Consider the following 12,500-nt stretch of genomic DNA (forward strand, 5'->3'; position numbering starts at 1 on the left):
TTAGCAAGCGCCACTAATAAATAAAGACTCCTGCTCTTTATCTTTCAAACACACACATACTAGCGATCTCATTCCCGGCATCAATCACAGAGACGGTTCTGCTAGATCGCCATCCAGCAGACTTCAGGCCACTACAGCAGCTGGTATCAGAGTGTATTTGCGTGCATGTGATCTCTCTTGATTTGTTTTGGATTTGTCTGAGATGCGTGTAATTAGAGTTCAAGTTACATTGTAGCACAGCACATGATTTCAGTACTGCTATAAAGCAGAAGCTCAATACGGACATATGAGCTGAAGTCTGCAGCTATTTGTCTAATTTAATCAGTCAAGACAAAAAGAACGATTCTTTAAAGTTATTCCTTCATTTTGTTTGATCCTGTACAGTCTAAAAGTCCTTCAATGAACTCAGTTTGGACCCTGTGACTCACGCCAAGAGTTGATAATAATGTAATTCATGAATTAACCCTTGTGTGACCTTTGGGACATTTTTGTATTTTTAATTAATTTATTTATTTTTTCTCAATCATTCTGGCAGTGTTAATGCCATTTTGCCAAAGGTGTGAATTTTATGGGGAATTTTGATATTTCAATCTCAGTTCCAATAATACATCTATAATACACAAAATAGTCACACTCAGGAACTTCAGGACAAAAGTGTCCCCATTGAAACCCATTCAAATTGCAATATTTGATCCCTGGCTTCAAAATGTACACTTTATATTTTCCACCAGATGGCGCCATTTTTCTCATATGTATCCTATGGAACAAATACAAGCTTTTCCCGTTTTCTGTTTGCTGTATTATAGAGACCTGCAGGACAACTGAATAAATGATGCAGTTAAAATTGTGTGTGTGTGTGTGTGTGTGTGTTGTTATGGATGTCTGTGTGTTTTGTATGTGTGTGAGTGTTGTTATGGATGTCTGTGTGTTTTGTGTGTGTGTGTGTGTTGTTATGGATGTCTGTGTGTTTTGTGTGTGTGTGTGTGTGTGAGTGTTGTTATGGATGTCAGTGTGTTTTGTGTGTGTGTGTGTGTGTGTGTGTGTGTGTTGTTATGGATGTCTGTGTGTTTTGTATGTGTGTGAGTGTTGTTATGGATGTCTGTGTGTTTTGTGTGTGTGTGTGTGTGTGTGTGTTGTTATGGATGTCTGTGTGTTTTGTGTGTGTGTTGTTATGGATGTCTGTGTGTTTTGTGTGTGTGTGTGTGTGTGTTGTTATGGATGTCTGTGTGTTTTGTATGTGTGTGTGTGTGTGTGAGTGTTGTTATGGATGTCAGTGTGTTTTGTATGTGTGTGTGTGTGTGTGTGTGTGTGTGTTGTTATGGATGTCTGTGTGTTTTGTATGTGTGTGTGTGTGTGTGTGTGTGTTGTTATGGATGTCAGTGTGTTTTGTATGTGTGTGTGTGTGTGTGTTGTTATGGATGTCTGTGTGTTTTGTGTGTGTGTGTGTGTGTGTGTGTTGTTATGGATGTCAGTGTGTTTTGTATGTGTGTGTGTGTGTGTGTGTGTGTGTGTGTTGTCATGGATGTCAGTGTGTTTTGTATGTGTGTGTGTGTGTGTGTGTGTGTGTGTGTGTGTGTGTGTTGTTATGGATGTCAGTGTGTTATGGATGTGTGTGTGTGTGTGTGTGTGTGTGTGAAACAACAGTGGCATTTATGTAAACAAACTGGCATTAAAAGGGTTAAAATCCAGCAAATTAATTAATATTTCGTAGTTATCAATATTGATGTAGTTTAAAAAAATTAACTAATTGGAAGTGGAAAATTATATTAATATATAATATATTTATGGCAGTTTTTTTGACACAAACATTTTTGTCCTCGAAGGTCCAGAGTGTTTTTTGTTTAATCTGACAACGCACCAAAAAAAATAATAATGCATCAAAATCAATGTTGCTGCTAATCATTGACAAATCCCAGACTGTGTTAATCCCCCTAAAAAAAAATGCAAATAATAATAATAATTCCCCATAGCATTTAATATACGGAAAATAATTGATATATTTTGTTCTGACATAAAATACATCAGTGGCATTATGTAAACAAACTGGCATTTAAAGGGTTAAAAACCTGAAACTGAATGAATATTTGGTAGTTATGATCAGAACTGATGTTGGTTAAAATAATTAAATAATTAGAAGTGCAAAATAATAGTAATATATAATATTATTATGGCAGTTTTTTGACGCGAACAGGACCTCTGACTAACCTTTCTTTTATTGACGCACAAGGGTTAAAGGTACAGTTCACCTTTCTTACCCTCATTTCCAAACCCGTATGATTTCCTCTCCTGCGTGGAACACAAAAGGAGATGTTAGGCAGAATGCAATGAAAGTGAATGAAAGTGAATGAAAGTGAATGAAAGTGAATGGTGACTGCGGCTAACAGTCTGCCTAACATCTCCTTAATCCTCCACAGAGCAAAGAAAGTCTTAAGAATTTGGAACAACATGAGGGTGAGTAACATATTTTTATTTTGGGGGGAACTATCCCTTTAAGTCCTTTCCTGTAATTTCCAAAGATGTCTGATGTCAGTGGTCCCTCTGGGCCGTGTCTGGAAAAGGTCTGTGGGAAGTAGATGTCCAGGTCGGATCGGAATCATAAATCGGAAGTCTCCTCCTGGGCTGCCATTCCAGAATCCTCCAAGATGGGTGCCGTGACTCAGATATCTGACTTACAGTGAGGCTGTGATATTAAACAACAGGGTTGTGCTGGATGATGCCCCACAGAGGAGAGGCTGTTTGTCAGGATATGTCTGGCACGAGTAAAGTCTGGATTTATGAAGACTTTAATACAGTCCATTGCGTATGTGCCGATGGCTCGAGAAAAGTCTGCTAAAATGGTTACTAACAGACGCTCTGACGTGGGCTCCAGAGATTCATTCATGTATTATTTCTACTCGTCTAAATGAATGTTCTGTCAGACCATCAGCATGAAGACTTACTTCAACCACTGTAACAAATTGTCCCAGTCTGGCATTGAGAGAAGTTCAGAGCAGTGTACAAAGACTTGCAAAATACATTTTGAGTGGTCGTTGCATGTGCAAAACTCACTGCTATGAAGCTAGGGCATTGTGGGTGGGTGGTTATTTACTGGCCCAAGTCAAAACCGCCCACCCCCACGTTTCTATGATGTGGCCCTTAGACAAAGGGAACCCCCCCCCCCAAATTTTTTGTTTTTAATTAATTTTATTTTTTAGCAATGTTTTGTTGTATGTACATTTTTATGTTATTTAACATATTTTACTTGCTTTTTTTTAATTAATTTAGAAATAAATGGGCCAGCCCCTGGCATAGGCGACATAGGCAGTTGCCAAGGGGGGGGTTGGCACACGAGAGGATTTTTTTTTTTTCTTTGTCAGAAGTGCACCCTCTCATGACGACTTTGTGCCCCTCTACACCTGCAAAATGTGCCACTTACATCCTTTACATTACTGATGAATGGTTACATAATGACATAATCGTTACCCACCATACGTCATTTTTGGGGTCTTTATCGGACCTGACAAAAAGCGTCCAGCCGGGATATCAAAATTGGCTTTAAATGTCTGGGATTTGGCTTGGTCTTCATTTAAAGCTGCTCTGTACAGTTAGGAATATCGTACAGTCAGTATATTTGTTACTGCGCGCCAGTTTTTAAGTTTTTTTGTGTCCCTATTCGTATCAAAGTACTCTTTTCGCTCGGGATCCTGCCCGCTTTCTGCGCACACTGTATATCTGTGCATGCGAAAAGGATCGTCAGATTACATGTTTAGAAGTACGTTCCCCAACTCTGCAAATTATTAAATAGAACACCTGTTTCATCAGACTCGTGCTTGCCACACATTGTCATTTTCACCTGACAATGTTGACCAGTATCAGATGTACATTTTCCCCACTCTTGAGATGTGCGCAAAGTTTCATGAGTTTTCGAGCATGTTTAGGCCTCAAAAATGCGTCTCGTTTCATATCAAAATTCGTCAGGACGCCACGGACACGCCCTTCAACGCAAACTCAAAAGCTTTACAATTTAACATCACCAAGGCCTTTAAATTAAGACTAAATATAATGTTGATCTGATTAAATCTCTGGGAGGAGTTTGTTTAAGTACAAGACCTGGAATTGGCTGTTGCCAGTAGGTGGCGCTATGACTATAACTGAATATTAGCATATTAGCACTGAATATGTGTTCAGGCTTAGATTAGAATAACCAAACCTGAAGTAGATCTGATGAAATCTCTAGGAGGAGTTCGTTAAAGTACGAGGCCTGGAAATGGCAAAAACGGAGTAAAATTGGAAGAGAAAAATTAAAATGGCTGACTTCCTGTTGAGTTTAGGGCATGGGTCCAAGAGACTTTTTTGTAGGTGTTGGCATGTTACACATGTGTACCGATTTCCGTACGTGTAGATGAAACGTAGCATAAAACGCACATCGTTGAATGTTTGTAGGTGGGGCTATTGAGCCATTTTGCCACACTTAATTCTAAACCAATATCAGATGTAAACATTTGCCATTTCTGATGCGTGTGCAAAGATTCAATTGTTTTTGAGTACGTTTAGGCCCTCAAAAATGCAATTCATTTTGAAAAAATAAATAAATATAATAATAATAAAAAATGCCTAGAAGAAAATGTGGGTCCTCGCACCATTGGTGCATCGATAAGCCACTTACCTCATCAAAAAAAAGCGAAAATATCCCAAAAGTGTTTGTGCCCCACTCGCCCCTACACAGTGTTAAAAGCACACAGTTTCTAATCTTCAAGTGCATCTGAAGCCGAGACAAAAGTTAGTGCGACCTTTTGGTTTTAAGTTTCAGTAATATTTAAAGAATCACTATATAAATGTCATCTAATATGACTGATAAAAAACAGACCATGATGGAAATTTGACAACTAGTGTCATCAGATAATTGTAGTGCAGCCGCTGTATTAGACCTGTAAAACTGGAACCCAGAAAATCATATTTGGACTAAATGTAACAAGAACAAAATGCCAAAAGAGCATTTGTCATTCAAATATGATCTTCGGGGAAGTTCCTGGGCACCACAGGAGGACTGAAAAGTGTGCGGTGCAGAATAAAAATGACTTTTAACAGCATTTGATCTTTTTCTTTGTTTATTTTATGGCCATTATTAAAATGTATTCATGTTTAATACAAGTTGAGCTCAATCCACAGCAGGGGCGTAATATTGATCACCACAAAAAATGTATTTCAACTCGTACTTCTTTAAAAAACTCGAGTGAATGGGGCCAATTTTTGGAGGGTTTAAACATAGATATATGAAGCTTATCATTTTATAAAAGCACTTACATTAATTCTTTTGTTTAAACTCGTGCATTACTTGAGCTGTCAAGTTGCTTAAATCGTCATTTTAGAGTTTGCTGACATTACATCGTCATGGCAACAAAGTAAAGTAAAAGTAAAATTGTCTCTATCTTTCCACAGATGTGGTCAGTAAGTGATTTAATGACAGTAAAATCATGTTAACACACATATTGTTTATGGTTTGAGGCTATACTTTTGAATCAGTCAGTATTTTAACGTTTACAGATTAAACCCCATTGACTTGCATTGTAAGTGACTCACTGGAACACACATTTTTGCTTTGGAGGGACGAGTCAAAATACATGTTTGGTAATCAATATAATGCAACAAATGCTGTCGATTGATCTTAACTTGCGTTGAACCCGAAATATTCCTTTAAATGCCTTAAATAAATGTCAATGATTTTGCCATGAACAGGTCCAGGCGTGTGCAGTTTGGAAATCACGGATCCTTTTTCATAAATGCACTGCAAACAATCCATCCAAATGGATGGGTTCTCAGGGGTGCCAATCTAAAATCTCGCCTAGGGCGCCGATAGAGTCTGGGGACGGCCCTCAACAAATTTAAGGTATATTGACAACGCAACCGAGGCCTGATGGCCCGAAACTCTCTTACACTGGCTCCCTCCATCGGTATCATTGAGCCAAAGAACAAGGGATACCAATAGAGATGCCTGCAAGCTTTATTCGGGTAAAATAAAATGTGTTGAATAATAAAGGAGTAGCATATGATTTTGCAGCATTAAAGAGGGAAAGCGGCCCTCTGCCCTGCCACTGCAGACTTTGCTGTTTATTGAAAACAAATGAAAGCTGGACACAATGAGGAAACTAATCAAGCTGGGAGCAGCAGAGGAGCGTAAAAGAGCCGGCCTGTTAAATGGGATGCAGGTGTGGGTATGTGAGAGAGAGAGAGAGAGAGAGAGAGAGAGGGGTTGTAGAGGGCCTCTGTGAATTTTCCCAGGCCCAGAGGAAAGAGAAAGTGATGGAGGGGGAATGAGGAAAAGAGAGCCGGACGATTTTGGGACCTCTGCCCACCAGTGACAAATGTCTCCTCTCATGCAGGCGGGCTAGCTGCTGGCCATACCCCCCTCTCTCCTGACACACACACAGGCTCGGTGGCATTTTGTAGCCCTGCAGATCAAAGGATTGTTCTGGGCCCTGAGGGTCCAAAAGAATGTGAGGTGTAGAAAAAGAGAAAGAGCCCAAGCTCATGCCAGCTTTTAATCAGGCTCTAGACAGCTAGCATGATAAAGCACCGCAACTGAGAACAGAGGGAGGTAGAAATGGACAGGAAAAAAAAGAGGTACAAATGGACTTGACCTGTGACCCCGGCTGGAATGATATGACAGATGATTGCTGATTAATTGTAGAGTTTAATGGCAAAACGGGTTCTTCATGGCTAGGGCTTAACCACAAGGATGTCCCGGGTCAAGCGTCAGAGAGTTTCAGGCCAATTGATTGAACTTTGGCACGCCCTATCAGGCCAGTTCTTGCCATCTTATGTTTCAATGTATGAATGTAAATGTTGAATAAATCAACATGAATCATAGTTGATCCCTGATGGTTCATGTTTACCTTGATGTTATCCTCCACCTCCATGTGTCCCAGGAGTTTTCCGTTGATGCTGAAAACGCAAAAGTGGCCCTTGTCATAATAAATGACACAGTGACCCTCGGTGGAGGACAGAACCAAACGTGGCCGCATGTTGCCTTGTGGACCCTCCAAAGTCCTCAGCAGGTCACCGTTCATTGAGTGGATCAGACATGGACCCTCTGTTAACAAAGTATTGGAAATGTATCTTAGAATTTCACAAGAACCAATAATTCAATGCGCGTGTGTGTTTGTGTGAGGTTTGGCTTACCTCTGCATCCGCTGATGATCAGTCCCAACTCTGCACACACACTGGCACACGTCACCTCACAGTCATGCCCCGTCAAGATCGCCCGGGGATTCACAAACTCTGCTGGAGAAACACGCATGCACACACACAGAGAGAGAGAGACACAGAGAGAGAGAGAGACACAGAGAGAGAGAGAGAGACACAGAGAGAGACAGAGAGAGAGACAGAGACACAGAGAGACACACAGAGAGAGAGAGAGAGAGACAGAGAGAGAGAGCAGAGAGAGAGAGAGACACAGAGAGAGACAGAGACACAGAGAGAGAGACAGAGAGAGAGACACACAGAGAGAGAGAGAGACACAGAGAGAGAGACAGAGAGAGAGACAGAGAGAGAGACAGAGAGAGAGAGAGACAGAGAGACAGTTAATAGTCAAACATATTGAACGCAATCACACAAATGTAAAAACATTTTTTTTTTTAAATTGACATCATAAAAATAATGTAGCGCTCCAAATGCAACAAAAAGACACTATATAACACCATACAGCAGAGGTTCTCAACTGGTTTTACTTTGTTTACGGACCCAATAAAGCACTAAAATTATAGTACAAAAGAAAACAAAAATGTTTTTAAAATCAAACGTTGAAATGTATTAATATTACCATGAACTGCACAGGCCTAACTGACCATTTATGTACCTTAAAGATGAAGTGTGTAACATTTTAATGTGTTATAGTTCTTGGCGATTCACATTTTTCGTGTATATCGCCCCCTACTGTGCAGGAAGGAGAATTTATAGTAAAAAAAGGACTTAAATATTGATCTGTTCTCACCTACACCGAAGATATCCCTTCTGAAGACATGCATTAAACCACTGGAGTCACATGGATTACTTTTATGCTGACTTTATGTGCTTTTTTGTTTCCCATTCACTTGCATTGTTTGGACCTACAGAGCTGAAATATTTTTCTAAAAATCTTAATTCGTGTTCTGGTGAAGAAAGAAAGTCACCCACGTATGGGATGGCATGAGAGTGAGTATATGATGAGAGAATTTTCATTTTTGGGTGCACTGTCCCTTTAAGTGATTTTACAATGGACTTTTATGTATCTTTTATTTTCTTTATAATTTCCATGTAAAGCAATTTGAATTACCGTAATGTATGCTGTTATGTATATTGTTGGCAGCTAGCTGCTTTCTAGCACTCATGCATGTGTGTGCGTGCATGTGTGCATGCGTGACGAGTGCTCGTTACAGGAGATTGTGTAAAGTATATTATATTCTGATATTTCATCAAAGGACGGCCCCATATGTATCCACAGAGGTCTGGGCTAAGCCTCGAATGTCCACTGACCCCAGAACCGTCCCTAACATCAAGCCCGGAAAAGCTGTTTGAAAACAATATATATTTATTTATTTTATTGTTTATGGTTATTGAGAAGAGTCTGGCTTTTAATAAGTGACAGATGAGTTTCATTGGACGCACAATGTCTTTAATGTCAACAAAAGCAGGATACGTTTGTTTTCTCCCTGCGACACCATCATAACAGACCTTCAAACCATTTTTGGGTTATGTCCCACAGGATATAATAGCTGCACTTGTAAAGTTTAAATGATGTCGCTTAATGGTTGTCAACCATGCAATTATGTCATTACTGCAATCGTAACAGACAAGCACACAAGCACCTGTTTTATGGTGCAGCTATATTCACTCTCAGAAATCTGTGTAGGTGTTGTCTCTTACAAAACACCTCCAAACTCTGCAATGAAGACTTATTAGTCCATCCATGTGCAACACGACAGCCTTTAGACCCGCAAGCCGGAGCTGCAGACCAGTGCGTCCTGCGCCATGAACAAAGACAATAAATAAAACACGAGCCAGAGGTCACGTATGGGATTATGTACAGACAGCCGGACGGTCACTATGGCAAATTAAAACCCCAACAGGGTGATCAGAACCTCGATGAGGAGTGGAGGGTAATGACATGTGGTACAAATGGCAGGAGACTGGAAGATTTGATGTGCACATTTGTACAGAATAAACAAAGTCCAGCGAGAGTCTTTTATGACTGATGTGGGACTGTTGGTGACTGGACTTGAGATAAAACGTACAGTTGCAGTCAGAAGTTTACATACACTTTAGCGAAATACATTTAAACATTTAATTTACACTTCGTTAGTATTTGGTAGCATTGCCTTTGAATTGTTTAAATTGGGTCAAATATTTTGGGGATCCTTCCACAAGCGTCTCACAATAACCCTCCAGACAGAACTGGTGTAACTGTGTCAGGATTGTAGGCATCCTTGCTCGCACACGGTGTTTCAGTTCCTAATCGGATTGAGGTCAGGGATTTGTGATGCCACTCCAATACATTGACTTTGTTGCCCATTAGCCATTTTGCCACAACTTCGGAGGTATGCTTGGGGGTCATTGTCCATTTGGAAGACCCATTTGCGACCGAGCTTTAACTTCCTGTCTGATGTCTTGAGATGTTGCTTCAATATATCCACATAATGTTCCTTCCTCATGATGTCATCTATTTTGTGAAGTGCACCAGTCCTTCCTGCAGCAAAGCACCCCCACAACATGATGCTGCACCCCCATGCTTCACGGTTGGGATGGTGTTCTTCGGCTTACAAGCCTCACCCTTGTCCCTCCAAACATAATGATGTTCATTATGGCCAAACAGTTACATTTTAGCATCATCAGGCCAGAGGACATTTCCCCAAAAGTAAGATCTTTGTCCCCATGTGCACTTGCAAACTGTAGTCTGGATTATTTATGGCGGTTTTGGAGCAGCGGCTTCTTCCTTGCTGAGCAGCCTTTCAGGTGATGTCGATATAGGACTCGTTTTGCTGTGGATCTAGATACTCGTCTACCTGTTTCCTCCAGCATCTTCACAAGGTCCTTTGCTGTTGTTCTGGGATTGATTTGCACTTTTCACACAAACTATGTTCATCTCTAGGAGACAGAATGCATCTCGTTCCTGAGTGGTCTGATGGCTGCGTGGTCACATGGTGTTTATACTTGCGTGCTATTGTTTGTACAGATGAACGTGGCACCTTCAGGCGTTTGGAAATTGCTCCCCAGGATGAGCCAGACTTGTGGAGGTTCTTTTGATTTTCCCACAATGTCAAGCAAAGAGGAACTGAGTTTGAAGGTAGGCATTTAAAATACATCCACAGGTACACCTCCAATTGACTCCAATAAGCCAGAAGCTAAATTAGGCTTGACAACATTTTCTGGAATTTTCCAAGCTGCTTAAAGACACATTTAACTTAGTGCAAGTAAACTTCTGATCCACTGGAATTGTGATTGTAGTCAGTTAAAAGTGACACAATCGGTCTGTAAACCATTGTTGTAAAAATGACGCACAAAGTAGATGTCCTAAACAACTTGCCAAAACTATAGTTTGCTAAAATTAAATCTGTGGAGTGATTTAAAAAAAATGAGTTTTAATGACTTCAACTGTATATGGAGCAAGTAAGCAAGTGATTATTGAGTGACAGAACATCACAGGAAGTCTCAAAGATGCTTTTCAGATGGCCTGACTTAAACACAGCCAGTAGTTCTTTTCTTAAATCAAAGGACTCCTTCATAATCCTAAACAGCCACCTAGGGTTTGCCCCAGCACGGGATCAACAATATACTGCACATCTGGATATCCTGTAAGTTATGACCTCAATGTTTGGCCGAGATACATTTCACAGAAAATATGTGTTCGACTTTTATGCTTGTATTTTGTCATCTACAGTGGCTCCAAAAAGCAGTTACCATTGCAAAATAAACCCTGACGGGGTGCATAGGACCCTGACGTTTAAGAGGGGTGTTGTATCACCCTGTAAGAGTTTATGCTGCAGTAACAACCGGCTGACGGTATATCATCCCGCTTATTACCTGGCAACCAAATAAATGAATAAACGGACACAGAATATTAATTTGCATTGAATTAATGTTATTATGTACGAGGAGGTTACCCCATGTGACTCTACCCTCCCTAGCAACCGGGCCAATTTGGTTGCTAAGGAGACCTGGCTGGAGTCACTCACCACGCCCTGGATTCAAACTCAAGACTCCAGGTGTAATAGTCAGCGTCAATACTCACATTGTATGTGTCTCGCTGTAACATCGATTTTTGCTTTTTTTTTTTTTAAGAAAAGGAATGACAGTTGTGAGTTCGAATCCAGGGCGTGGTGAGTGACTCCAGCCAGGTCTCCTTAGCAACCAAATTGGCCCGGTTGCTAGGGAGGGTAGAGTCACATGGGGTAACCTCCTCGTGGTCGCTATACTGTGGTTCTCGCTCTCGGTGGGGCGTGTGGTGAGTTGTGCGTGGATGCCGCGGAGAATAGCGTGAAGCTCCACACATGCTATGTCTCCGCGGTAACGCGCTCAACAAGTCACGTGATAAGATGCGCGGATTGACGGACTAAGACGTGGAGGCAGCTGAGATTCGTCCTCCAACAGTCACTACGCCACCACGAGGACTTGGAGCGCATTGGGAATTGGGCTTTACAAATTGGGGACCCCCCCCACTGATCAATTGATTTGAGGAAGATGCTAAGAGACATTTCATCAGAAAGCGCTTACACTTTACATTTATCAGCTCTCCTCAGATATAACTGTTTTAGATGATCATGTCTGTACAATAAAATGTTTTTAGTTTTCTAGGAAATCATCCTACGAATGGCTTCTATGCATATTAAACTAGGATAGAAAAACGATAGAAAAACGTTTTTAAACATCAAAACACATTTCAGCTTTGAGGAAGTTTATTTCCTTACTTTTTAACATAAGGAACAAAGGATGAGCTAAATCAAATAAACCTAAGTAATGTCAAAATTGCTGTTAACTCTCTCTCTCTCTCTCTCTCTCTCTCTCTCTCTCACTCTCTCTCTCACTCTGTCTCTCTCTCACTCGCTGTCTCTCTCTCTGTCTCTCTATCACTCTCTCTCTCTCTCTCTCTCTCTCTGTGTATGTAGATGTATATAGGTTTCATTAGGTGGCAAACTTCCTAAATGTCTCAGCTTTGAGTTATACCCTACAACTCAGGGGATTAAAGCCTGATGTCGGATTGTGCCCTGAAAAGATCAATAAAACTGATATATTGGTGTATCGTTTAACCTCGCCGTCATTGGCCACCATTTGGTTTGCATTAGGACAACATCTGATTACAATCTAATCCCTTTATTATTTATTTATACTGCAGAGGTGTACTAGAGAGTATCATTTAACCACAGAGAGAGAAAGAGTGTATATGTGATTATATACATCATGAAAAACAATACTACAAAAACATTTTTGCACAGATTAGATGTAACCAAAACAGCATCAGACTGTTTCTACAAACATCAGGTTTCATGGAT

General features: G+C 40.6%; 1 protein-coding gene across 3 annotated transcripts in view; it reads right to left on the minus strand.

Annotated features, from left to right (window-relative positions):
* lrba (LPS responsive beige-like anchor protein) overlaps positions 1-12,500 on the minus strand; it is a 333,604-nt gene that overhangs the window by 6,593 nt on the left and 314,511 nt on the right. For 2 of the 3 annotated variants that reach the window (XM_052138115.1, XM_052138114.1), the window contains exons 53-54: positions 7,159-7,260; positions 6,873-7,069 (exon numbers count right to left, since the gene is read on the minus strand). In XM_052138115.1, the coding sequence (XP_051994075.1) occupies positions 6,873-7,069; positions 7,159-7,260 (299 nt within the window). The remainder of the gene's footprint in view (positions 1-6,872; positions 7,070-7,158; positions 7,261-12,500) is intronic. The other variant, XM_052138116.1, reaches the window with a different exon arrangement.

The sequence above is a fragment of the Xyrauchen texanus genome, chromosome 11 (genome assembly GCF_025860055.1).
Source record: "Xyrauchen texanus isolate HMW12.3.18 chromosome 11, RBS_HiC_50CHRs, whole genome shotgun sequence".
NCBI classification, from domain to species: domain Eukaryota; kingdom Metazoa; phylum Chordata; class Actinopteri; order Cypriniformes; family Catostomidae; genus Xyrauchen; species Xyrauchen texanus.